At 48.5% G+C, this 25,269-nt stretch overlaps 2 protein-coding genes across 5 annotated transcripts in view; one reads left to right on the forward strand and one right to left on the reverse strand.

Annotated features, from left to right (window-relative positions):
• The window catches only part of TTLL9 (tubulin tyrosine ligase like 9), a 36,490-nt gene extending 28,517 nt beyond the window's left edge, over nt 1–7,973 (forward strand). For 3 of the 4 annotated variants that reach the window (XM_008141237.3, XM_028144628.2, XM_054723910.1), the window contains 4 exons: nt 761–957; nt 2,254–2,367; nt 3,639–3,763; nt 7,885–7,973. In XM_008141237.3, coding sequence (XP_008139459.2) covers nt 761–957; nt 2,254–2,367; nt 3,639–3,763; nt 7,885–7,961 — 513 coding nt within the window. In that variant the 3' untranslated portion in view covers nt 7,962–7,973. The remainder of the gene's footprint in view (nt 1–760; nt 958–2,253; nt 2,368–3,638; nt 3,764–7,884) is intronic. The other variant, XM_054723909.1, reaches the window with a different exon arrangement.
• Nucleotides 7,974–9,914: 1,941 nt separating this feature from the next.
• On the reverse strand, nt 9,915–17,154 carry PDRG1 (p53 and DNA damage regulated 1). The gene is made up of 5 exons (XM_028144629.2): nt 16,997–17,154; nt 15,131–15,206; nt 14,031–14,105; nt 11,422–11,502; nt 9,915–10,827 (listed from the first exon to the last, which is right to left on the reverse strand). Exons 1-5 carry the CDS (start codon nt 17,081–17,083, stop codon nt 10,745–10,747), a joined length of 402 nt encoding a protein of 133 aa, XP_028000430.1. The 5' UTR covers nt 17,084–17,154; the 3' UTR covers nt 9,915–10,744.
• Nucleotides 17,155–25,269: the final 8,115 nt, after the last annotated feature.

Here is a 25,269-nt window from a genome sequence, read left to right on the forward strand (position 1 = left end):
CAGCCTGGGCGAGTCTATTTTGAAGAAGTGGCATTAGAAGAAGTTTAAGTTTAAAAAATGTGGCTCTCAAAAGAAATTTCAATCGTTGTACTGTTGATATTTGGCTCTGTTGACTGACTAATGAGTTTGCTGACCACTGGTCTAGATATTTAAAAGTTATAAGCCAAACTACCGTAACATACCCTCTAACAAAATGTGTGCTATCCTCCTGACTTGACAGATATGCTTCTATTTATCTATCATCATCTATCTACATATCTATCTTCTATCTAATAACCTACAAGGCCAGGTTCAAATTTAGAATTCTATGACTTCTAAGGGTTAAGAGCCAGAACAGAAGTGCACGGGGAGAACTGGCCCCCACTCATACCCGCACAGTGGGGGCCTCCTGCATACCCCCCGACCCTACTACAAGCAGCAGTTGATCATTCCTTGGGCCTTGGGATGCACACGTGGTCAGTGCAATCTGCCTTCAGGGAAGCGAGGCCTGCACAGGGCATTTGGGCAAGGACTTCTGGGGTTGTGAGTCTAGGCTATGTTAGAGACACATACACTCTGGCTGGACACATCCCCTTGGGCTTACAGAGTCTTTGTCCCAAAAGGAAGGACACACTTGGGTTCTCCTGGTCATAGGACTCAGGGATGGGCTCCTCTTGTCCAGGCCTGAGGGCCACGTTGATGGCGATTGTTGGAAGGTCCGGGCAGCCCAGGGCCCGGTTAACTAAGGCTCCCTCTCCCAACCTGGGTGCACGGGCCCCAGGGCTGCAAATGGATGCTGCAGCGCTTCCGACAGTACCTGGCGTCCAAGCACGGGCCAGAAGCAGTGGAATCGCTCTTCAGCGACATGGACAACATCTTCATCAAGAGCCTGCAGAGTGTGCAGAAGGTGATCATCAGTGACAAGCACTGCTTTGAGCTGTACGGCTATGACATTCTCATAGACCAGGACCTCAAGCCGTAAGTGGATGGGCCTGTGGCCCTGGAGAGCCAGGGGGGACATTTTCCACCCAGACGGCCTGGGTCTGACATCAGCTCTGCCACTTCCTAGTTAGGCACACTTTCTGTTGCCTCAGTTTGCCCATCTGTGAAATGGTTGCTGTGCCTATAGCATTGTTATGAGGAATAAATGAAGTATAGAGCACTGAGCCTCATGTCTGGCACTAAGAGGCCTTCCCTGAATGTATGCTGAGTCAGGGATCCTCCTCTGGTACCAGCAAGAAAATTACCCTCTGTAAGCCCTGGTGCTTTCCAGATGCAAAGTGCCTTCACCATGTCGATCCCTGTCAAGAATTTGGTGCATTCCTCAGTGTCCATGAGGTTGACCTGATGAGTAGAACAAACTGAGGTGGCAAGGACCACAGCAATGGCCCTCATGCAATACCATTGGGGTTATTCTGGGAGCTTGAGGTCACCCAGTAAGTCAAGGGCAGAGCCAGGCCCAGGGTCATAGTTCCTGTGCTGAGCTGCTCCCCGCCAGTACCGCAGCTCTTGGGCCCAGCACCTCCTGAGGGTCACTGTATGGTATTGAGGGGCTTTCTGAGCGAGGAGTAGAAGTCAAGACCTAAATCAGGCCCAGGTTCAGAGAAACAGGGTCGGGTACCAGTGGGTCTCTCTCCTTTGCCCCCTGGGGTAAAAGACGTGCAAAAGACGTCTGGGTAAGATGTGGCTGTGGGCATCACAGTGGATGCTGACAGGGGAAACACACTTGGAGGAGGCAGCAGATAGTGGAAAGTGGGACCTGAGGCTCCCGCTGACCTGCTGGGTGAGCCCTTCGCTTTCTGGGCCGAGGTTCCTGGCTGTAAATGACCGGGTTACACAGAACAAGAGGTTGTAAACTGGAGGCCATTGGGTTGTCACCTGGAGTTTGGCCTTCAGAATTTTGTTTTTGTTTCTTTTTCATTGAAATTCAGTGACAATCTCTAAACTTTGGGAGATTGTCACACAAAATCTGGATTTTTGGCTTTTCTGGAAAACACAAGACAATCATGTAATCCTGGGTCATGCTCCTACAGGGCAACACTCCCCTGGAGCTGGCCACAGCCAGACCTGTAGACATGGAATGCTCTTTCCAGTTCACCATAGCCCAGCCCCTGTGGGGTAGCAATTGTTTTCAAAAAGTTTTAGCCAAGTGGAGAGAGTAACTCTGGGTGAATTGAAGGTGAGGCCCAGGCACCCCCTCTAGCCTCTCAGCGAAGTTCCAGGAGCTCCAGGGACCAGGTAACCCTAAGACTCTCCCCTCTGTTCCCTCCCCAGATGGCTCCTGGAGGTCAATGCGTCCCCATCGCTGACAGCCAGCAGCCAGGAGGACTATGAGCTCAAGACCTGCCTCCTGGAAGACACCCTGCACATCGTGGACATGGAGGCCAGGTGGGGGAGGACAGCCTTTCAGGCACCCCATAATGACAATCGGGGCTCCCACCCGAGAAGAGATAGAACTCAGAACCTTGGACTTGAGCGGCCCTCAGAGACACTCTAGCCTGCCCCGCTATTTTATAGATGGAGAAACTGAGATGTCCACACAGGGTTGGAGCCTGGTCCAAGGACCCAGCCCTTTGGGTCAGAGCAGGGCCAACCACAGCTTTCTGAGATTTGGTCCGGCAGGATTTCCTGGACACTTCCTGAGTGTGGGACCCTGGACCAGTCATTCCACCTCTCTGAGCTTGTTTCCTCATCTGTGTCTACCTCTCAGGATCGTTAGATCAATTTACCAAGATAACTTACTGTCAAGTGCCTAGCTACAGTAAGTGCTCAGTGAGAGACTATATATTGTTACTACAATGTGTACATAAGGAAAATTCAGGGCCTGACTTCAGTCTATGTTGGTTGGTCTGTCTTCTCCCTCCCTCTCTCTACTCTTGCTTCTCTACCTCCCTCTATCCCTCCCTCCATTCCTCCCTCCCTCTATCTTTCTATCCTTCCATTACTCCCTCCCTCCTTCCCTCTTCCTCTCCCTCATTCCCTCTCATCTCTTTCTTCTTTATTAGTTTTTTCTCAATTATTCCAGCAAGAGTTTGAGGGCTGACTCTTATTGCTCATGAGTGGGGTTTGGGTCACATGCCCTCTCTGAACCAATCATTATGACTCTGATTAACCAGGCCTAGGTCTTGTGCCCATCTCCCAGGGGATGGGGTCAACCTCACCTGAGCCATGTAAGTGAGAGAAGGAGAATGGTTCTCAAAGGAAAAACTGAGGCACTCTTAGGCTGAAAGAAGGTAAAATGGATGCTGAGCAGGGGGAACCTTAGGTGTCCACTATATCTGCCATCATTTAGTCATTCAACAAACACTCGAGCCTCTTGTGTGTCAGGCCCTATGCCACACATTGAGGACACAGTAAAGGAGAGAACAGACCCAGTTCCTGCCTTCATGAAATGTATGGTCTGGGGGAGACAGCAGAGTTTAAACCAGAATGCAGAAGTACTGAGGGCAAGTGTTTAAGCCACGGAATAAAAGTGGGGGACAGCCCCTCTGAGACCTGTGTGGGCACCTAGGAAACAGCCAGTGAATGGATGGGCAAAGGAGGGTATTCTGACAGTGTGGGGGCCAGCAGGCTGCAGGGATGAATCAGGAACCTGGCCAGGGTCTTTGGTTCCTACCAGGTGCACCTTCTTTAACCCTTTGTGTCTCCTGCCTATCCAGGCTCACAGGAAGGGAGAAGCGAGTGGGAGGCTTTGACCTCATGTGGAATGATGGCCCTGTCAGCAGAGAAGAGGGGGTTCCCGACTTGTCAGAAATGGGGAACTTTGTGACCAACACACACCTTGGTATGTGGGGCCATGTGGGAACTGGGCACCAGGGATGTGTCATGGGAGGTTCCAGGTAGTCTAAGACTGGCAGCTTGGCACAGCTGTATGACCTGGACCAAGACTTAACCTCTTTGTTTCTCATCTGTAAAATGGAGATTAACTAGTTTCTATTTCAATATATGCCTAGAACACTGCCTGGCACATAGTGAGAGATATTATTAATCTGCCAGGAGGTAGATTTCAAAAGGTTTAGGAAAACAATGACAAACAACCCCCCTTCCACGATAGATTAAAGAGAAATTAAGGACTTCAGGGTTTGACTTTAAAACTTGGTGTTTAAAAAATGAAAATTTTTGCCTGTCCGATGTGGCTCAGCTGGTTAAGCTTCATCCCATGCACCAGGAGGCCCTGGTTCTATCCCCAGTCAGGGCACATGCCAGGGTTGCAGGCTCAATCCCCAGTAAGGGGTGTGCAGGAGGCAGCCAATCCAAGTAGGGGGTGTGCAGGAGGCAGTCAATTGACGTTTCTATCTCTCTCTCCCTCTCCCCTCCTCTCTTTGAAATAAAATAAATACATTAAAAAACATTAAAAAATGAAAATTATTCACACTTATTGTAGACTATTTGAAAACTAAAGAAGGAAATAAAAAATCATCCAGACATAACCATCTTTAACTATCTGGTGTGTTTCCTTCCAGTTTTTTAAAAATGCATATATTCTATTTTTTCCTTTTACAGATTTGGCAGAGGACTGGAGTTTTCAGTCCCACTTTTCCATGTAGCATTTTCCACATCATTCAACAATATTAATAAGAGCCTATCTTTTGGAAACACTTATTTGCCAGGTCTAGACTAAATATTTTACATATGTTATCTCATTTCATTTTTAGGCAGCTTTTATTATCATTTTACAGATAAGGAAACGATTTCCAGATGTTACACAACTTGCTTAAGGTCTCGGTTATAAGTGGTGAGCCAGGACCTGAACTCCAATCTGTCTGACTCTAAAACATGAGCAATACTTGACTGCTAGGCTCTCTTGTCCCATAGCACAGTTAAAAACAAAGTTCCCATACGGCTACAAAATATTCTAGCTTACATAGATGCCAAATTGGCTAAACCAGTTTCTTGTAATTGAGCTCATGGCATGATTTCAATTTTTCGCTTTTATAAACAATGGCACGATGAACATCCTTTCACATAAAGCTCAACTGAGAAATCTGGCTGTTTCGTTAGGACAGATTTCTAGAAATACAATTACTGGGTCAAAGGGATGGACTTATTATAGCCAGATTGCTTTCCGGAAAGATTATTGAATTTTCCAGCTCTGAATTCAAACAAACAAACAAACAAACTTTACCAATGTGTGCATTCCACTGATTATTGGTGAGGTTTCAGATTTTTAATTTGCATTTCTTCTTTTGTTAGCTGTCCATACTCAATCTATTTTTCAATGGGTTGTTTTACATTTTTTTAAATGTATAAAGGCCTTGGATATTAATATGTTAAAGATATCACCTCTCTGTCAAGCTTATTGTAAACATTTTACTGAGTTTGTAATTTGCTTTTTAAATGCTCTTTGTGGCATCTTTTTATTTTTGATGAAAAGGTTTCAAACTTTTTTCGGGTTTGGTATGATTTAGGATTGGGCTTGGCTGCAAGCAACAAAAAAGCCAACTAATAGTTAGCCAGGGAGGGACTGATTTGTCCTGAGCCACAGGAAGTCTTGGGGTTAGCGGTGCAGGGCTGGCACAATGCAGCATGGTGCTCTTTCCTCTTTTTGCTTTGCCACACGTAGTAGGTTGCCTTGGTGCTCGTGCTTGTTGCCTCAGGTTGCTCGGGTTGCAAGATGGCTGCTCCAACTCCAGACACTCTGTCCTTGTCCCAGGCAGAAAGAAACAGGAAGGCCCAAGGACCAAAGCCTTTCCTTCAAGCTTTGATTGTTTATTCCAAAAGGGATGCCCTCCCAGGGGCCTCTGCTGACATCTATCAGCGCTGGCTCACATGGCCACCCATGATGCAAGGAAGCCTGGGATGTCAAGCAGTTTGCCTTGAGGACGGCAAAGGAGAGGAAGTTTGTGAATGGCTTTTCCACAGCAGATCCCTAGTGTCTGCCAAATTGCGTGTTTGGAGGATGACTACATAATGCTTTCAAGCTGTGGCTACAACCACCTGGAACTCTTGTTTAAATGAAGATTATGATTCAGTAGGTCTGGAGTGAGGCCTAAAATTCTGCATATCTGACAAGTTCCCAGGTGATGCTCTCTATTAGTTAACTGTTACTGTGTAACAAACCTTCCCCAAACCTCACAGCTTAAAACAGCTACCTTATTTGCTATTCATTCTCCAGGCATCGCCTGGAGTCACTCCTAGGGCTCCAGGCACCCGGGGATGCACTGAGATTTGGGAGCCTAGGATAGCTTCATTGCGTGTGTGGTGGTTGATAATGATTGTCAGCTGGGCCTCTCTTTCCAGGTGGTCATTTGTCCTCCAGCAGTGCTGCCTGCTTCTTCACATGGTAGTCCCAGGGTTCCAAGAAGGCGAGGAAAATGTAGTGAAACCTCTTGACACCCAGGCTTGGGCTTAGAAGTCCCAAAGTATCATTCCTCCACAATCCATTAGTTAAAGCTAGTCCAGCCCACATTCACAGGGCAAGGAAATAGACTCCACCTCTTGGTGGGAAGAACAGCAGTCACCCTGCAGACAGATGCGCATGTAGGAAAGGGAGAGGTTGTTGCAGCTCTCCTTGCTAACAATCCATCTCAGATATCGATGCTGCTGTTTTCTGGGCCCTGTTTGAGTAGCAAAGATTCAGGACACCTTGGCTTCTCCACTTTGGCTGCCTACTGGAATCACCTGGGACCTTTAAAAAAGACCAATGCCTGCTGGAGATAAAGACACAGTTGGTCTGGACATCAATATTTTTTAAATCTCCCCATGACCCTAAAGCACAGCCTAGATTGAGAGCCACTGCTTGAGGAGTCTCTAGATAACTCCCAAGTATCCAGTGGAGTGTGGGCATATGGTCGTGAATACCAGAGGAGCTGGCTGGGAGCGGGAAGAGTATTGATGAAATGTATTATGGATGTGTTGAGGGATCTCCTGGTGAAAAGATCAGCAGATAACTCAGAGATGAGTCTAGAACTCCAAGAAGAGATTTGCATTGGACACAAATATTTGGGAGTTATGAATGAGCCACTTGCAGTTAAAGCTAGGGTTCTTAGCTTTGAAGCCTTGATGACCAGTGAGCACCTAGGAGTTAGGAATGGGGCTTTGGGGTGCTAAGAAAGATGGCCGTCTCCTCCAGGTCAGTAGTTGTGGCCATGTGGATTCATCATTCATCCAGCATTTGTGAGTGCCATCAAAGTGCCTGGCACAAGATTCAGTGACCATGGAATTGCTTCAAGGATCAGCTGTGAGAGCAAACAGGAAGTGGTAACACCGTGAATGTGCCAGGAGAGGAGGTGTCTCCAAAGTTCATGTTGGCCTCTCAGCCTGGACTCCCTGGACACACATGAGAGTAGGGGCTACTGTGTGGAAATATTTGTCTCTTAGCCAACTGTGCGTGACAAACGGGGTTGGGTAAGGGAAGAAAGCGAGCATTTAACCTACTAGGTACTAGGCACTGTGCTAGCTTTAATGCATTTTCACTGAGTAAAACCAGAGGAAAGCAATGTGGGGTAGTGGTTAAGAACTTGACTTCTGGAGCTAGATTAGCCTGGGTTCAAAACCCAGACCTGCTATTTTTTGTGTGATTTGGAGCAAATAACTTGGCGTCTGAACCTCGGTTTTCTTCTTCTACACATCATTCTGGTGAGATCTTAACAAGTCAATCCACATTCAGCACCGGAAGCCATCCCTGAGGTAGTAAGTCCCCAATGAATGTTACCTTCCTTTGATGATCCTTACACTCATCCCATAAAGCAAGTATTTGGTTTACAGATGAGAAAACTGATGCATGAAGAGGAAAATTACCTGCTCGAGGGCCACAGCAGTTCAGGATGCAAACCATAAGCCATCCATAATTGCATGGCTGCTGTCTCCTCCTCCCAACAGGTAGCAGCAGCACAGGTCGCTCCACTCCCAAACCCCTTTTTCTAGGGACAGGACCTTCCAGCCAACACTCCACTTCCCTTCCAGGTTGCATCAATGATCGAAAAAAACAGCTGAGGCAGCTGTTCCGCTCCCTTCAAGGCCAGAAGAAACCTTCCAGCTAATACCCAGCCGCTGAGAGGCAAGCGTCCCTGGGAGGTGCCATGTCATCCAGTCCTCTCCCCACTCCATGGCCAGCACAGCAGCACCTCAGAGCACATGCCTCCCTCCCTCTGGATGGGCCACAGCTGCTGCTTGCTGCTTGGGCCGGGTCTCCTGGATTCCCCCACCGACCCCTGGGCACCTTTGCACCTGGAGACAGCCAATCCTCTGGACTGGATGGGTTTTAACCTCGACAGATTGGCTTAGCTAATAGGCCCAAAGAGTAAAAACTCAGCAAATTCAGCTATCCAGAGAGATCACATCTAATAAATGAGCACAGGACTTACTCGAAGTTACTGGGCACCAGGCTTGGCTCAGGGAATGCTGTGGGCTGCAGCGGTGTCCTCCTGGCGTCACCCTTTGATGTCTCCCAGGAGGTTAGTGTTGAAAGAGTCCTCCAAGAGCAGAGGATTCACGGGCTAGGGAACTTGTCTTAAGCTATGTTGACAAGCAAGCAGTTATTAGATTGTTTACTGGGAGTCTGGAGGACTGAACCCTGCACATCTCCTTACAATACCCTGACCTTGCATGTCAGGGGAACCCATGGAGCTCCCCTACGTGAAAGCCAGCAGGCCAAAGCATCCCCATTTCTCAGATGGACGTGGATCAGGAAGGCAGAGCTGCTTAGGAAGGGTCCCTGCAAAGGGGCACTTATCTAAGTCATCTGGGTGACAGGTACCTCTCTGGGCCTTCCTACTTGAGGTTGGGAGCGGAGTTTTTTAAACTAGAAAGCCTTGTGCTAGCAGGCAAGGAGATAGCATTCCCATATTCCTATACCTCCTCTTAGTTTAATAGGAGTTACAAGTGGGCTGGTGGGCTAACTGCTCCATGGGGACCCATTAGGGGATCCCAGGCAGCTCCCTCTACCACTCTTCCTGCTTCAGGACAGTTCTTTCAGCTACAAGTAACAGAATCTGACTGCCCAGGGATGGGAAGGGCTTTTGGAAGTGAATACTGTCAAGTCCAAGAAATGAACCAGTTAGCTTTGGAAAGGCCAGAAACCAGCCATTCTGGGCCTCCTGCCTTCATCCCTGTGACTGAGGAAAACCCAGACAGCCCCAGGCGTGGGTTTTACCTTCCCAGTAGGATCCAATTGGTTCTTTCTGTCCTAGCATCTCCTTCGCCAGACAGGTAGAGGCAATGTTTACAGGGAAATTGTGAGCAAGGCAGTCCTACCAGATAGTGTCTAGCAAAGTGAATGCTGCTACTCCCTACTTTTTAAATTTATAAATATGCAATATAACAGCAACATGTTCTTTCCTTCCACCCCAAATATGCTGTTTTGAGGGAACCAAATAATTGGTGATTGCATACAAATCACCAGCTTATCAGACACCTGTCCTGCCCCCTTGCTTTTCTCAATCTTGGAGCTTGTTCCAAATTAGTGCTCAAAGAGCTTCCTTATTTATTTGATTATAGCTGTGTAGTATCCCACTACCTGGAGCCATCAATTCCTTTAATCTACTGTGGACATTTAGTTTATTCTCATTTAGTTTCCAACTCCATCTCCCTATGGTTTGAGCCAGTATGAAAAAACACACAAATTTCTACTAAAAAAAAAAAACTCAAAAGGATGCACCATCGCAATTCTGAGCCAAATTTGACTTACGTAAGGTTTTTTTGTTTGGCCAACACCAGTTTAAAAAATTTTTCTGAATTAGCAATATTTAAAAGACAGAAAATTCAACTTAAAAATCCAAATTGCTAGTTCCTCTTGATGAAAACATAGGATCTGGACATAGCAGCCTGTGTTCCAATAACACTATCGGCAGCAGCCGACTGCCGCAGGGGGAATGGCAGTGTGCCTGCTATCATTTCAAGGAGGAACCACTGCCCTTCATAGGTGGTATCCTAACCTAAGGGGAGTGGTATGCCTTCAATTAAGGACCAAAGGAGGTAATGAACAGAAGCAGCTATCCATTCACTAGGTGACCTTTATTGAAGCCTCAACGAACAGAAAGATACTGTGTTGCCCTCACAGCACATTCACATTAGGACCCGAGACCTGACGATAAGGGAACGCAGAGAGCAGCGCTGGCCCTGGCCCTGCTTCCAGAGATGGTGGAGGGGCATCCTGAATGCATGAAGCATGTGAAGAGGCAGTCTCCCTCACCCATCTCTGGTGCAGGACTCTGCAAGGCCTTCCTGACGAACAAGCAGCTGTAAGCAGCACCTACTCTGGGCTCCATCTGGGAGCAAGCAGGAAAAATGGGCCAAAATGGAGCGAGTGGGGAGAAATGGTATGTCTGCTCCACAGATAGTTGTGGTGAACCACGAAGCACCAAGATCCTGTCCTTCATTCAGAAACCACCTGTGAGCTTCCTGCTTTATTCCAATTCTGTTACACATGCTGCTTGAAAATGTCTCCCTTTCTGAGAGGAATGCTGGAATGAAGCTCCCACTCTTCCTTCTTCCCTGCCCAGGGCCCATTTAAACAGCAGGCCACTGTTGAGAAGTGTCTGTTGCAGTCATTCTCATACCCCCACAGGCGCTGCCCCCACCCACCCACTGGTGGCTGCTAGGCCTGTCAATGGGTCTTGTGTCCATTAGCCCCAGTGGTCAGGCCCACAGGCACTGGCAGGCTGAGGGTTCCCTCCGCTTTCAGAGCCGTCAAGCTCTACAGATAAAGAGGCTGCAAACAGGAGCCATGGCCAGACTGCTGATGCCTGTGTCCTTGCAGAGTTCTGGGTCCTACATGATCCCAGGGGGATGCTGGTTTTAGGCCCCTTATCCAGGTTCTTGAATTTCATCCTTTCAAGATGACCTTGAGAGCTTTAAGTTCATCCTGGTTGAGGGGGGTCAGGTTAAAACCCTTCAGCTCCGGTTTGCCTAGGGGGAGAAGACAATCTATCAGTGCGTTCAGGCCTCTTGTTGTCCAACCTACTGGCCCCGGAGTCAGACCTGGGAAAGGAGTTCACACTGCATTCATACTGCCAGACACCTGGCTTTGAGGTCTGACAGGGAAGGGCCTCAAATCTACAACATACTGAACAATGAACATTGACACCCACTACTGACTCATCAAGAACCTGCAGAATTATGACTCTGCTGGCCAGAAACCTCCAGATTTCTGCCATACCTATGGCAGATCTGGAGTGGTAAGGTTTACCTAGAAATTCAGCTTCTGAGTCAGAGCTGTCCTGGTCCCCACACCATGCCCTGGCATAAAATGTAAGATACCTCAGGCCATTCCTGAACCTGAAAAGAATTTGTGATAGAAGACCCCACAAACTTCCTTGTCCATTCTATCTCAGGAAGGCTAGAGACAACCACTGCCCCCTGCCCACAGCTTCAGTGCCACTCACATGCTGTCCAGGCCATTGCCCACCGGGGAGGGGCTTCCCAATCCTGCCCTCTAAGTCATGTTGATGGTTTTGTCCCTTCCTGGTTTCTTCCCCCCTCCTCCACCTCCTAGGCTAATACCTTGGGCCTCAAAGAGGCGGTTGACCTTCACTTTAAGTTGTTTCCGGAGTTTCTCTATTTCTTTATCCAGATGATCCTGATCTGAAAAAAGAGGTGGGCAAATAGGATGAGGTTATACTATAGACACAATGACCCAAAAGGAGTCGGGGATGCCAGCCTCTCCCTAGCCCCTTGGAGAGCAAGGGCTCTTAGCATTCAGGAAGGAAAAGGGAACTTCAGAAACTAATTGAGGAAGGAACCAAAGGCTAGAGAAGCAATGAGACCTGCCCACAACCACTGAGCGAGCCCAGGATCGGGCTGAGCAGACCAGTCCGCTGACTCTCAATCTCCTGACCTGTTTTCACTAGGCCAGTGGTCGGCAAACTCATTAGTCAACAGAGCCAAATATCAACAGTACAACGATTGAAATTTCTTTTGAGAGCCAAAAACCTACTTCTGTGCATGGGCCACAAAGTTTCAATCGCACTGTATGTGTGCGCCCGTACGTGGTATTTTGTGGAAGAGCCATACTCAAGGGGCCAAAGAGCCACATGTGGCTCGCGAGCTGCAGTTTGCCGACCACTGCACTATGCAAATACCTTGGGCTAGTTGGTGCATAGGGAAGGCAACATCAGGATTTTAGGTCACCCTTCCACAGTGAAATTAGAGAAAATTCAACTGAAAAAATAAAACGAAGAACCTACAGCAGACCTACCCTATGATGACTGGAAAATGGGTGGCTAAGGGATTTTATAAACCCAAGTCCACTAAGGAGTTTTTAGAAAAGCATGATTGTGGTAACATGTGGCCTAAACAACCTAACAATCAATGGGCAAACTGAATGCTCAAGCTTAACCTAATTAGCCTCAGTGGATAGAAGAGGTTATCTTACCTTAACAGACTGCACCTGAAAGCAAACTGCCTATGAGAAGTGGAAGCTACAAAGCTCAACTTCAGATGTTACATCTGACTGTCACTCAATCCTCTCCACCTGCTGTTTGCACCGGCTCACAGGAACATTTGAGCTAGTTTGTCTTCCCCACAGACTTTCATTCTTTCTGATGAGAAGCCCCTGATCCAGCTGGGCCTCTGGTCTGGGCAATGGTTCTACTCAATCTTTTAAAATAGGTTGCTTGCCCGACTGGTGTAGCTCAGTGGGTGGGAGTCAACCCAGGAACCAAGAGGCCACTGGTTCAATTCCTTAGATTCCAGGGTTGTGGGCTCAATCCCCAGTGGGGGTCGTGCAGGAGGCAGCCAATAGATGATGTTTCTCTCTCATCAATGTTTCTATCATCCTATTCCCTCTCCCTTCCTCTCTCTCTAAACAAAAAAATCAGTAAAAACATATTAAAAATAAAAAAATAAAATGGGTTGCTCAATGTAAATGAGTAACCCTACTCTTACAAGCTTGTTTCGCCTGTGTCCATCACTGAGAATTATGGATAATGATGTCCCAGAACCCCTATAGGTACAGTTAACATGACCACATTTATGGGCCAAGACAGCTGAAGATCAGATCCTGAACCCAGGCAAGCGACCCCTCTGAAAGCATCCTCCAGCCTACCAGCCTAGTGCAATGACAACTCGATTTTATAACCATAATGTTAGTGTGTGTTTTTCAACAGGACAACCAGAAACTTCTATTCCAAGCTAACCCTTTGCTAGAATTTTTATTTCAACAGGGATAGAGGCACCCTGTCTTCAGGGACGGAGGCAACCTTGCTGGTCGTCTTGTCCTATACATTTTCAAGGGCAGAAAAGAGAAAATATGCGTAACCCGCCCTTTTCCCAGCCAAGGACGCATTTGCAACCTGACTTTTTACCTTTATGATGCATCTCCAAAGAGCTTTGGGAATTGTGGTCATGCATATTTGAGAAACATCTATTTAGTTGCCGACCCTAAGGTTCACTCACCCCAAGCCCCCATTTCAACAAAGTCTCTCTTGTAGGGGATGTTAAAATAAAAGTTCACTATGCCAGGCTCCTTTGTATCTACGGGGGCCACGTAACTTAGTTCTGGCCATAGAGATGTCAGCAGAAGGCCTAATTTCCAAAACAGAAGGCAAGGCCACACTCAGGGGTGGGAAACCTTTTTTCTGCCAAGGGCCATTTGGATATTTATAACATCATTCTTGCACTATAACAAAATTATCAACTTAAACATTAGCCTGCTATATTTGGTCAAACATTGAACTCACCCCTAATGCTTTGGCAGGGCCAGACTAAATGATTTGCTTGAGCCTTATACGGCCCACGGGCCAGACGTCCCCCACCCCTGCCATATAAGGAGAAAGCCCTTTGCCTTTCCTCCAGCCTGGCACGTGGACATGAGCCCTGCAATGATGACACAACCACCATGAGAATACGCTAAGGCGACACTGCTGAGCAGCAATGCCAGTCCTGGATGGCTGACTCCAGATAACTTCTTACATGAGAAAAGCAGAACAAAATTTTTTAAACCTCAATTTGTTGAATTTTCTGTTATTTGTGGTCCAACTTGTTCCACAGATAAGCATTATGCTAGGCACACATACTGTTTTCTCTCAACTTCAAAAAAAATGTGCTACAAGATGCACCCCCACCCCAGGGGGAGGCAGCTGTTTCCCTGACTCGTGCCCAGGAGGCCTTACCTTTCTCAATCATTTCCTTCGTCTGAGGGTGAGGCATCTTGATAAACATGTTCCCAAAGCAAACCATCACATCTTCTGAAATGGAAAAGGGTAATTCCTTCAACAAATACTCTGAGCACCTCCTATCCACTAGGCATTGTTTTAGAGACGCTGAAAACACAGCAGAACAAGACAAAGGTCCTGCACTCACAGAGCTTAAGTTATGGTGGAGGAAGGGGAGTAAACAAGCAGATATCACTTGTCAGGCCCGGGCAGATCTAAGCACTTAGAGAAAAATAAAGCAGGGTAAGGGGGATGGGGAATGCCAGTCTCTCTCTAGGGGAGAGACTTGTTATACCTGGTGGTCTGAGAGGCCTCACTGATTATGTGACATCTGGACAGAGACTTGAAGAAAGTGAGGGTGTGAGCCCTGCAGCAAAAAATCAGTAATGTGCTTGGGGTGTTAGAAACAGCAAGAAGACCAGTAAGGATGGAGTCAGCGAGTGAGGGGGGATAGAGATGATGTTGGAAGAGTGAAAGGGGGTCTGGATTACCCCCAGACAAGAGTGAAGGGGGATCTTGCAGGACTCTGGATTTTACTCTGGTCAGATGAAAAGCAACGGGAAGGTTTTAGACCTTCCAATGCACTTTAAACAAAATTCAAACTACTTCCCTTCATTATGGCCTGGCCTCTGTCCATCTTTCCAGCTTCATCACATGCCCTTCCCCCTTGCTTATTCTGTCATAACCACTTGGCCTCTAAGAGCCTCCATCCCATCCTCCAACACCTATCCCACGTCCAGTCCCATCTTCAGCTTTCTCACAATTTCTAATTACGTATTTATGTTGTTCTGCTCATTTGTACTGTTTTTATACCCCCTCCCCGTACTTTCCCAGTGCCAACTTTGATAAGCCAGCACCTAACGGCCTGTCATGGAGTTGAGCAGCTGAAACCCTGAGCCACAGTCTGTGTGAGACCTGTGACATTTCCTCCCCCCATCTCCATGGGGTGTGTCACACACCTGTAGCCTCCTGCCTGGTCTCTGTTAGGGACAAGGCAAAGGCCTTCTAAGGAGAACTGAACAGGCCTCCTGGGCTGTAGTGAGGAAGTCTTGACTTACCAGAGGCGCTGAGATCTTTCTGTAGGGCCCTCAGGCCCTCTCTGTTCTGATTCCTTTTGGTGTCCAGGTCCACAATCTGAAAAGCACAGAGGCAGGAGGGAGGTCAGCTACTTCTTGCCCCAGCTTGTCAGCTCCCAACAGACCCACCTTTCTATTAAAACCTAACAGAAACAACAAGGCATCGTTCCTGGGTCACTTCCAGTGTCCTCCTAAGATAGACTGATGTGTGAATGTATTTCTTCCCCCACTCAGCTTCCAGGTCCTTTTAAAGACCGTGTGTTGTGCAGATGTTTTCCCCCCAGAGAAGGTGCTGGGAAAATGCTGACTAAACAGATAATTCTTTATTATCCACTCGAGCGCTGGTTCTCAAGCGTTAGGGCATTTCAGAATCCCTGGGGAGTGGAAACCTCTCCCTGGGCAAGCTCCCCCAGCTGATTCTGAGCTAGTATCATGAGAAGCCCAACCACACGAGACTGGGACAGAAGGGGCGGGGCACTGAAATGGTGGTAACAACACAACAGCTACTAAAGAAGTGAGGAGGGGGTAGCATGTACCGCTTTAGAGCACTGGCTCTGGAGCCAGAATACCCACGCTTGAATCCTGCTGCACGCTAGTCACTGTGCGATTTCGCCTTCCTCACAGGTTACTGAGCCAGGAACGGGATGGATTACCAGCACAGTGCCCGACACCTGGTGAGTACTCACAAACTGCTATTATCAGCATCACTCAGCACACTGACGCAGTGAGTAAGGCTCTTCCCCAAGTCTTCCCCTTCCCAGTAAATACCCAACCAACCACCAATCAATCATCCTAACTGAAGATGGGAAGTCACGAATCATTCTTGTCCTACTCCCGGGCCCCTGTGCACTACTAACCATCATCAAGACCTACTAACCCGATGGCAGTGGATTAAGCAGAAGCTATCCTGACATTCTCCCAGGACCCCACACTGGAAGAGAGAACCCTCACAACAAAGGTTGTAAAGAGGAGGCCACATCAAGACGGGTCCACTGCTAGTTGTTATTGTGCCATTTTCTTAAAACACTTGACTTTTACCAATTGAAACGTGATGAGGTGGTACTGATTTTAGTAGAACAAAATCTTTACTGCCACTGTCCGAAATTTGTCAAACTAAATATTCAATTCTAAAAAACAAAACATGCCCATCTCCAAAATATATTACTGCCCCATCTGCTGTCTCCATCACCACCACCCTGGACCAATGGCCCCTGGCCTTCCTATACTTACCGTGCTCCACAGAGAAGCCAGAGGGATCCTTTTAAAACCTTGATCCAAGTACGTCATCCTTTGCTCCCCTCCTCCCCACCCTCCGCAACTCCCTTCAACCACTTGGCACTTCCATTAGAGCCAGACCCGAGCTCCCTGTTAGGTCCACAAGGCCCGCCAAGCCCGGGGTCCCTGTCCTCCCACGGCCCCACCCCTGCGCAGTCACAGACACGCCGACCTCTTTTCTGTTCCTCTTCTCCCCTCCAAGGCCTTGACTGGGACGATGCCCAGACCTGCCTTCTGGAAAAGGGGTTCAGGTAAACTGCCCAAAGGGGTGATGGTTCGGGAACGGGAGAGCACAGAAAAGGGCAAAGAAAGGATGGAGAGAGGACGGCTAGCACAGGGCGGGCGCTCCGCTCCCCTAACACGTAGGTCTGCAAAAATGGGTGAGGCGCGGCGCTGTGCCCACATCGCCTCAATCTGCCACGTTTGTCGCCACAGCCGTTAGGCCACGGGTCCGGGTGAACTCACTGCCAGCCGCTGCCGGAGCCAGATTCCGGACCCGCGCACTTCCCTACGGCATCACCACCAGGCCCAGCAGCTGAGCCCGCGCCCCTGCGCGGCGGACGCGCCTCCTACCTGCCGCTTGTCCGCCAGCACCGCCTCGGCGAGCTCCTCCACCTCCACCAGGTACCGCAGCACCCGCTCCGCCTCGGGTGACAGCATGGTGCCCGCCACTCCGACCCCACTCCGGCTCGCGGCCCGCCCCGGCTCCGCGGCGGCTCCTTCTGCGCACGCGCCGCTCTGACCGGGCTTCCGGCGCGCATGCTCAATTAGAAGAGGCCCGGCGGCGCGCTCGCGCGCGCTCCACGGCACCGGGGTCAGGGCCTACCTTTCGGGGCGGGGCTGGAGCGCCCTCTGTAGGCCCAGAGAGCACAGTCTTCAGTGCTCCTCTTAACCTCTGCCTTCCTCTCTTCATATGTTTTGTTTGTTGTTAATCCTCACCCTCTCCGTTGATTTTTAGAAAGTGGAAGAGACACACAGAGAGAAACATCGATTGATTGCTTCCCGCACGCTTGGGCATGGGATGGAGCCTGGGCGTGGGATGGAGTCTGCAACCAAGGTACGTGCAGTTGACTGGAATCGAACCTAGGACACTCCATCCACTGAGCCAAGCCGGCTAGGGCTCTTCATATATTTCTTAAGCAGGCAGTTTCAGGAGCTGAGAATGCAGCAGTGAACAAAACAAAGTCCCTGCCCTCATGAAACTTCATCCTAATGGGAAAATCCGACAATTGATGACCAAAAAAAATAATTACATACTATAGCTGGCAGAGATAGGGCTGGAGAAATATAAATTATTACTTCCCTGTTTAAGGGACATCAAGGAAGCCCATGTAGCAGTGTGACTTTTTAAAAATATATATATTTTATTGATTTTTGACAGAGAGGAATTGAGAGGGATAGAGAGTTAGAAACACCGATGAGAGAGAAACATCGATCAGCTGCCTCCTGCACACCTCCCACTGGGGATGTGCCCGCAACCAAGGTACGTGCCCTTGACCGGAATTGAACCTGGGACCCCTCAGTCCACAGGCCGACCCTCTATCCACTGAGCCAAACCGGTTTTGGTGCAATGTGACTTATATTTAACCTCTGAGACCTTAAGTTTATAATTTATGAAATGGGAGTGAATAAAAATATTTCTCATGGTCTCTCTGCAGGATCAGAAGAGGCAGGAATCATTTTTCAACTCAGTTTGACCAGTGTTTGTTGAGCCCCGGTGTTGGGACCAATGTCCGGAGTAGCTGACCTAGACCCAAGGAAATGGCTGGAAAACCATGAAGTTCTGTAAGTGCTGAAACGCAAATCAGTGTGGGCCGTAGGATCCAGGGGGACCTCCAAGAAGAGGCAGGCCGGTAGAAAGTGGCTGCCCTTTACAACCAGAGGGTTCCCTAGAGATCACGCCCAACCCCTCATTGTAAAGCTGGAAACCCAGGCTCAGAGAGCAGCCATGACTTTAAAAAGTCAACAGCAGACCTGACATTAAAATTCTGACCTCCTGCCTCCCTGAGTCCAGCGTTTTATTCCCTCCTTTTGGCCCCTGTGACCAAGTGCTTCCACACCCCTTCCCTCACTTGAACTTCACAACCTTTGTCTGGGTGGGTTATTCCTACCCCATTTCACAGCTGCAGACTGAGGCTGGGAGAAGGGCGATGCCTTGTCATGCAGAAATTCAGGAGCAAAGGTGGGTCTAGAAGCTCTCTGGTGTTCACACCACAGCCGTCTCTAGACCCTGAAACTGTTGCCCCATAAGTCTCAGTGGCACCTCCTCTTTGCCTGGCCTTTGGCCGCCTTAAACTGCCAGAGGCAGAGCTAGTGTTCCCCGCAGCTGCCTGGTGTGGAGAAAAAGGAGACTCATTAAGGATTTCTCATTGAGGGTGAATTTGTTGCCAAACCCAGGATGTTTTGTGTAAACACCTTCTGGTTCAGAAACACAGACACAAGCCCCGGGAAAGAAGGGGGGAACATTTACCAAAGGAGAAAAAGGGCTCAGCAGGCCTCGCTGGGGTCTGGGTCCCAGAACTGGGTCTCCTCCACCATGGGGCTCAAAGAGAGCTGGACCAGGCCGACCACTGAGCCCTGCCAGATGGGCCTAGACCGGGAAAGGCTGAGCTGAGGGAGGCTTCTAAATTGGCAGCTTGTTGGCTTCGACTGGCCCTCGGAGGGTACCCCTGCCACTGGAAGTGTGGGGGAGGTCATATCCAAGACAGATAGTCAGATCTGGAAGGACGCTTGTTTCAGAACCACTTCTGTTTCAGAACCATTGATTTCACAAATATTTACCCACTACCTTGGCCCTATTTTAGGGATTCCACCATGAGCAAACCCAGACAAGGTCATTGCCCTCAGAAGCTTCCAGTTTGGTGGAAGAGACAGACAATAAACATATGAACAAGTAAATATATTAAGTGATGATAAATACTCTGGAGAACAATAGAGCAGGGCAAGGTGGGGAGGAAATGATGGGGTAGGGGCTCTTTGAGAAAAGGTGGTCAGGGAAGGCTTCTCTGAAGACCTGTCATTCAAGCAGAGGTGGAGGAGGTAAGGTGAGCCAGGTGGATATCTGGGGGAAGAGCATTCCAGGCAGAGGGAACAGAATGCAAATGCCCTGGAAGTTGGAAGAACAGCAAAGCCAGTGTGGGTGGAACTGAATGAGCAAGGGGGGAAGGTAGAAGATAAGGTCAGAAAGGGAAATGAGGCATTGAACATGTGGGCTATAGAAGAGGCTGTAGGTGCTCTGCCCAAATTGGCAAAGCCCTCCCTGGAGTTCACATGCAGACACTGCTGCACATGCTTCAGCTTCCTGCTTCTCTCTGCTCAGGAATGCAGGTTGAGTAGGGAATGCAGCAAGTTAATGCCCACAGGACTTGCCCTCAACCAAGAAGAGAGAGGAACCTGGCCAATGTGGCTCAGTGATTGAGCATTGACCTATGAACCAGGAGGTCATGGTTCAATTCCTGGTTAGGACACATACCCAGGTTGAGGGCTCAGTCCCCAGTAGGGGTCACACAGGAGGCAGCTGATCAATGATTCTCTCTCGTCATTGATATTTCTATCTATCTCTCTCCCTTCCTCTCTGAAATCAATTTTTTTTTAAAGAAGAGAAGAGTTGGTGGCTACATACCCTAGCTTCTTTGCCCTTCTGTAAGAGACCCAAGAGGAGACTGCTCCAACCATCCAGGTAAGATAGGATGATCACCGAACCAGGGTGGCAGTGGGGATGGTGAGCACTGGTGGGATTCTCAGGGACTTTGCATACATTTCTCCATCAGCCTGGATTAATTTTTTCACATACCTTTGTACCCATGTAACTACTACATATCTCCCATTTATCAGCTTGGTGTCACCTCCTCTCACAGTCAAGAGTCCCCTCTGGCCTTCGCAGCTTCTTGGGCTTCCCCACCACTGCACTCACCACACCATCTTTTTTCTCTAGTCATCTCCCTCTCCAGTCAGGAGCTCCTCAAGGCAGGGAACCTTGCCCGTCTTGTTTGCTGCTGTGTCACCAGAACCTAGAATGGTACCTGACCCACAGCAGGTGCTCAGTCGATGTTTACTGAATGAGTGAGCGGACTCAACATGAAGCAGAACTTTCTACAACCCAAACTATCCAAAGGTGAACAGAGCTAAGTAGTACCTCATCCCAGAAGGTATGTAAGGCTGGACAGCCACAGGGTCGGGATCTTGCAGAACGTGAATCCCTCTGCAGTCCTGGATGGGAGCGGTGCCTATAGTCTTTTCTAACCAGAGAAACTCTACCTGGTCACGTTGGGGTATGCCTCCCATCTTTACCCACCCCGAGCCCGGGGCCAAAAGGGCTGTGGTGCTGGGGCTCTGGTGTTTGGGGACTGGAGCCAACAAGAACGATGCTTCACCCATTCCCCTCGGACCCCTATTTACCACTTCTGTGAGCCTCCCTGGAGTAAGTGTTCCGCAACCAGCACTGGCTCCTCTCCTTGGGGAGGGCTGCCCTCAGGCTTCTGGAGCCTCGTGGGTGACTAACTGTCCCCACAAGCTGTACCCCATCATTTCAGGGATTTGGAAGCCCACCGTTTTGTTGTTGTTGTTTTAATATATTTTGTTGATTTTTACAGAGAGGAAGGGAGAGGGATAGAGAGTTAGAACATCGATGAGAGAGAAACATCGATCAGCTGCCTCCTGCACACTCCCTACCGGGGATGTGCCCGCAACCAAGGTACATGCCCTTGACCGGAATCAAACCTGGGACCCTTCAGTCCACAGGCGGACGCTCTATCTACTGAGCCAAACCGGTTAGGGCAAAAGCCCACCGTTTTGCCTGGGCTGCTGGCATGGGTGTGGGTGGATAACGCTGGGGTGTAATTACACTCCAGAGTTCCCCTGTGGGATAAGGCTGAAGCAGCCACCTACAAGGCACCCTGCTTGGCTTCCTCTCCTTCCTGGTTCTGCCTCTCCCACTCCCTTATGGTCAAAACCTTCCAACACTCCCATCTCACTCAGTAAAAGCCAAACTCCTCACCGAGTCACACAAGGCCCCCCATGAGCTGCCCTACCTCTCTAAGGCATCTCCCACCCCTCTCCCCACCTCCTTGCTGTTCCTCACACATACCAGGTGCAGTCCCACCTCAGGGCCTTTGCACTGGCTGCTCCCTCTGCCTGCACTTTCCCCTGATGTCTACATGTCTTCCACCCTCACCTCCTACAAGTCTTTGCTTAAATGTCACCTTCTTAATGAGGCTTACCCTGACCACCCTGTTTTGAAAATGCAAGCCCCCACTCCTCCCAGTACTCCTGATCAACTTCCTTTGCTTTACTTTTTTTAAAAAAAAATAACATTTGGCATTTTCGAGCATGCTATATAATTTACTTACTTGTATTTTTTAAATTTTATTTCTTGATTTGAGAAAGAGAGAGAGACAGAGAGAGAAACATCAATTTGTTGTTCCCCTTATTTATGTTTTCAGTGGTTGATTCTTTTATGTGACTGGACCGGTGATTGAACCAAAGGTTTTGGCATATGGGATCAATGCCCTAATTAACTGAGCTACCTGGCTAGGATATTTCTATTTATTGTTAACCTCTCTCTGCTATAAAGGAAGCTTCATGAGGCCAGCGACCTTTATCTGGTTTGTTACTGATCTCTGATCTCTCCCAAATGCCTAGAACAGTACCTAGCCTATATTAGATGCTCAGTAAACATTTTTGAATTAATGAAGTGGGGAGGGGCAGAATTCTAGCCAAGACAGATTCTCTCTGAGGCCAGGATCTTAACCCCCATGCTGGAGGTGGATGATGAGAATGGCAGATCATGTCAGACCTTGTTGGCTAGGGCAGTGGTCGGCAAACTCATTAGTCAACAGAGCCAAATATCAACAGTACAACAATTGAAATTTCTTTTGAGAGCCAAATTTTTTAAACTTAAACTTCTTCTAACGCCACTTCTTCAAAATAGACTCGCCCAGGCCAGTGGTATTTTGTGGAAGAGCCACACTCAAGGGGCCAAAGAGCCGCATGTGGCTCGCGAGCCGCAGTTTGCCGACCACGGGGCTAGGGTAAAGGGGTTGGATTCTGTTTTTAGATCAGGGCATCTACTGGAGGGTTTTGAGTAAACTTGAGACATGATTGGATTTATTTTTGAAAGCCCCCTCTGGCTGTGGGAGTAGAACGGACTAAAAGGAATAAATGTGGTGCAGTCCTGAGAGAGAGAGAGAGAGAGAGAGAGAGAGAGAGAGTTGTGGGTGGGAAGGCGATGATGGGGACTTGGAGAGGTGACAGAGCTGTGGCTGCACAGAGGCTGGGAGCAGCAAGAAGCATGTCATATCCATTTCTCCAGGCAGCCCAGGTGGCTGCCCACAGGCTCTGACCTGTGAGCAGTCCAGGCCAGCTGCTGACAACATGCGCCTGGGTGGTCCCCACTCCTCCCTCCGCTTCCTTTGTGTGCTTGTGGGCTTGGCAGGTGGAGAGGAGGCCTGCACTCCCTGCCTCCCCTGACCCAGAGAATAATCCCTTATATTCATGGGATTCTCTCCGTGCCCTCATTTCATCCTCCCACATCCCCTGTAACACAGAAATCTAATTCCCATTGGGCGGATGAAGACATTGAGGCCTGGGAAGGGGATGGGACTTCCCAAGGTCATGAGCCAGATGGGGACGCCAGGTGGAGACCTGTCTCTCAACTCCCCATGCCTCAATTTCATCAGGCAACAGATGGTCCCAAGGCTTGACTTGAAAATTCTTAAATGACCCGAAAGAGAATACAAGCCCAGAATTTTCCAGGCCTCCCTGAGCTGGTCTTTACCACTACCTTTAATACTAAATCCATTCCTTTTAAATTCCATGAATAGATTCTTATCAAAAATGAAAAGACTAAATTACAGAGAAGACTTAAAGTTCCTTTTGACACCGCCCCCCCCCTCCCCCCTCCCCCCCCCCACCCCCAGGCCCTATCTCAGTTTTCTCCAGAGTCCCAATTGGGTGTGCCTTTTCAGAACTGTGATATTCATTTAAAGACGTAGTTAGGAACCCAGAGAACAGATTTGGGCTATTTTGTGTGGCAGGGTAGGAAGGCGGAATGGAGGGCACGGCACACAAGTGTATCATTCTGCAGCCTGTTTGCTCTTGGACGTCTTTAATTGGTATGTTTGATCTGTCTCCTGTTTTCTGATAGCTGCAGAGTATTCTGTAGTATAAACACCATAGTTCATTTGCTTATCTAACTTTCCAAGTTCAATTTTACATTTATTTTTTCATGCACTGAAATACAGAGGGTTCATTAATCCCACCTCTCAGTTCTTAGCATATGGTCATGAGTTAGTCTGCAAAGGCCCTCTCTTGTTTCTATTGTTTTCCCCTCCTCCCCACACCCCCACTCAAACCCTCTCTACTGTGTTTGACCTATGTTCTTAAATATTTGAGATTTCTTCCGAAATGCATAGTAATTGTCTTATACGCTTGTATATTTTAAATTTTCTTATTGAGGTATAACACACAGAAGAGTTATACAAATCATAAATGTACAGTTCATGAACTTTCAAAAACTGAACACACCCATGTAACTAGCACTCGGATCGAGCAATAGAGCATCAGCAGCCCCTCAGGAGGTCCCTCCAAGTCCTCCCAACCACGACCCCGGGATAACCACTCCCCTGATTTCTAACTCCATACATTGGCTTTGCTAGTTTTTGAACTCTATACAAAAGGAAACACAGTGCAAGCTCATTTGTGCCTGATTCTTTTCGCTCGCCATTTTGTTCATGAGATGTATCTCTATTGTTGTTTGTAGCGATAGATTGCTTACTCCATTGGATGACTACACTGCAATTAAACCTTTCTGCCCTTGGTGGACATGTGGTGGTTTCCAGCTCAGGGCCGTTACACACAGTGCAATATGAACAGTCATGTATGTGTCTTTGGAAACATACACCTATCTATGCGTTTCTGTGTGTGTACACTTAGGATGGGATTGCTTGGTATGTTCATCTTTAGTAGCTGATACATACTGATAAACTGTGTATGTATTTCTAATCCATGTAAATATGACTGTGCTGTTAAGTGGTGTTCGTTTCCTACGTTGTTGTGTTCTGCTTGTTTGTGTGTTTGCTCATCCTGATGTTTCTTTGACTGATCCATGTGCTCTGTGCACCTTTAGTTCCTTGCTCCTGGCAGCTCCCAAGAACCCAGAAGTGCTTTCCCCACATTTTGCTTGTCCTATCCCTTGGCTGCGGGTGCTCGAGCTCCCTTTTCTCCCCATCAGCACACACAGTGCCACACTGCACACCCTGGTGTGCTAGTCCCTTGTCAGAGGACATGCATGTACTTGTTTTTCCTAAGTACTGCCACATTCCTCTCCAGAACGGCTGCACTCAGTTACACTTCTACCAGGGATGAACATACCATGCACATTAGGTGCTGTCTATCTTTCTGTGGCTTGCCCTGAGGGGTGGTTAGTGTCACAGTTACTGGACATTCTCTGGTGGATGGACATTTAGGTTGTTTTCCATCTTTCAGGATTAGAAGAAGTGCTGCTGCATCGATCCCGCAGGGACACGTCTCCTGGTTCCTGTCTGTGAGTTCAACTTCTCCACCTCATCTTCCTCCTCTTTTCTTGAACCCTAGTTCCTAGACACACCCTGACTTCCCCACCTCTCTGCCTGTGCTCTGCCTGTGCCCTCTCTCTGGAGTGGCCTTAGCTTTCTGTCTCCACTTGTTGAGTGCTTACTCCTCCCTTATGGCCCCGCTTCATAACAGACCCTCCCTCCCTGGCCTGGCCCCTGTCACTGTCTCAGGTTTTCCAGAGGGACTTTGGTCCTCTTTTTCTTCTGGCATCATTCACTTTACTCTTTTCATATATATATATATATACATACTTG

This window comes from Eptesicus fuscus, chromosome 12 (assembly GCF_027574615.1).
Source record: "Eptesicus fuscus isolate TK198812 chromosome 12, DD_ASM_mEF_20220401, whole genome shotgun sequence".
In the NCBI taxonomy this organism is placed as follows: Eukaryota; Metazoa; Chordata; class Mammalia; order Chiroptera; family Vespertilionidae; genus Eptesicus; species Eptesicus fuscus.

Bases quoted from the DNA above. Each gene is read 5' to 3' on its own strand.
- PDRG1 (XM_028144629.2), bottom strand. From the start codon at position 17,083: ATGCTGTCACCCGAGGCGGAGCGGGTGCTGCGGTACCTGGTGGAGGTG. The intron at 15,207-16,996 runs GTAGGAGGCGCG...TGTGCTTTTCAG, and splicing joins TGCTGGCGGACAAGCGGCAG to ATTGTGGACCTGGACACCAA. The intron at 10,828-11,421 runs GTATTAGCCTAG...TTCTCCCCCTAG, and splicing joins CCGCCTCTTTGAGGCCCAAG to GCAAACCGGAGCTGAAGGGT.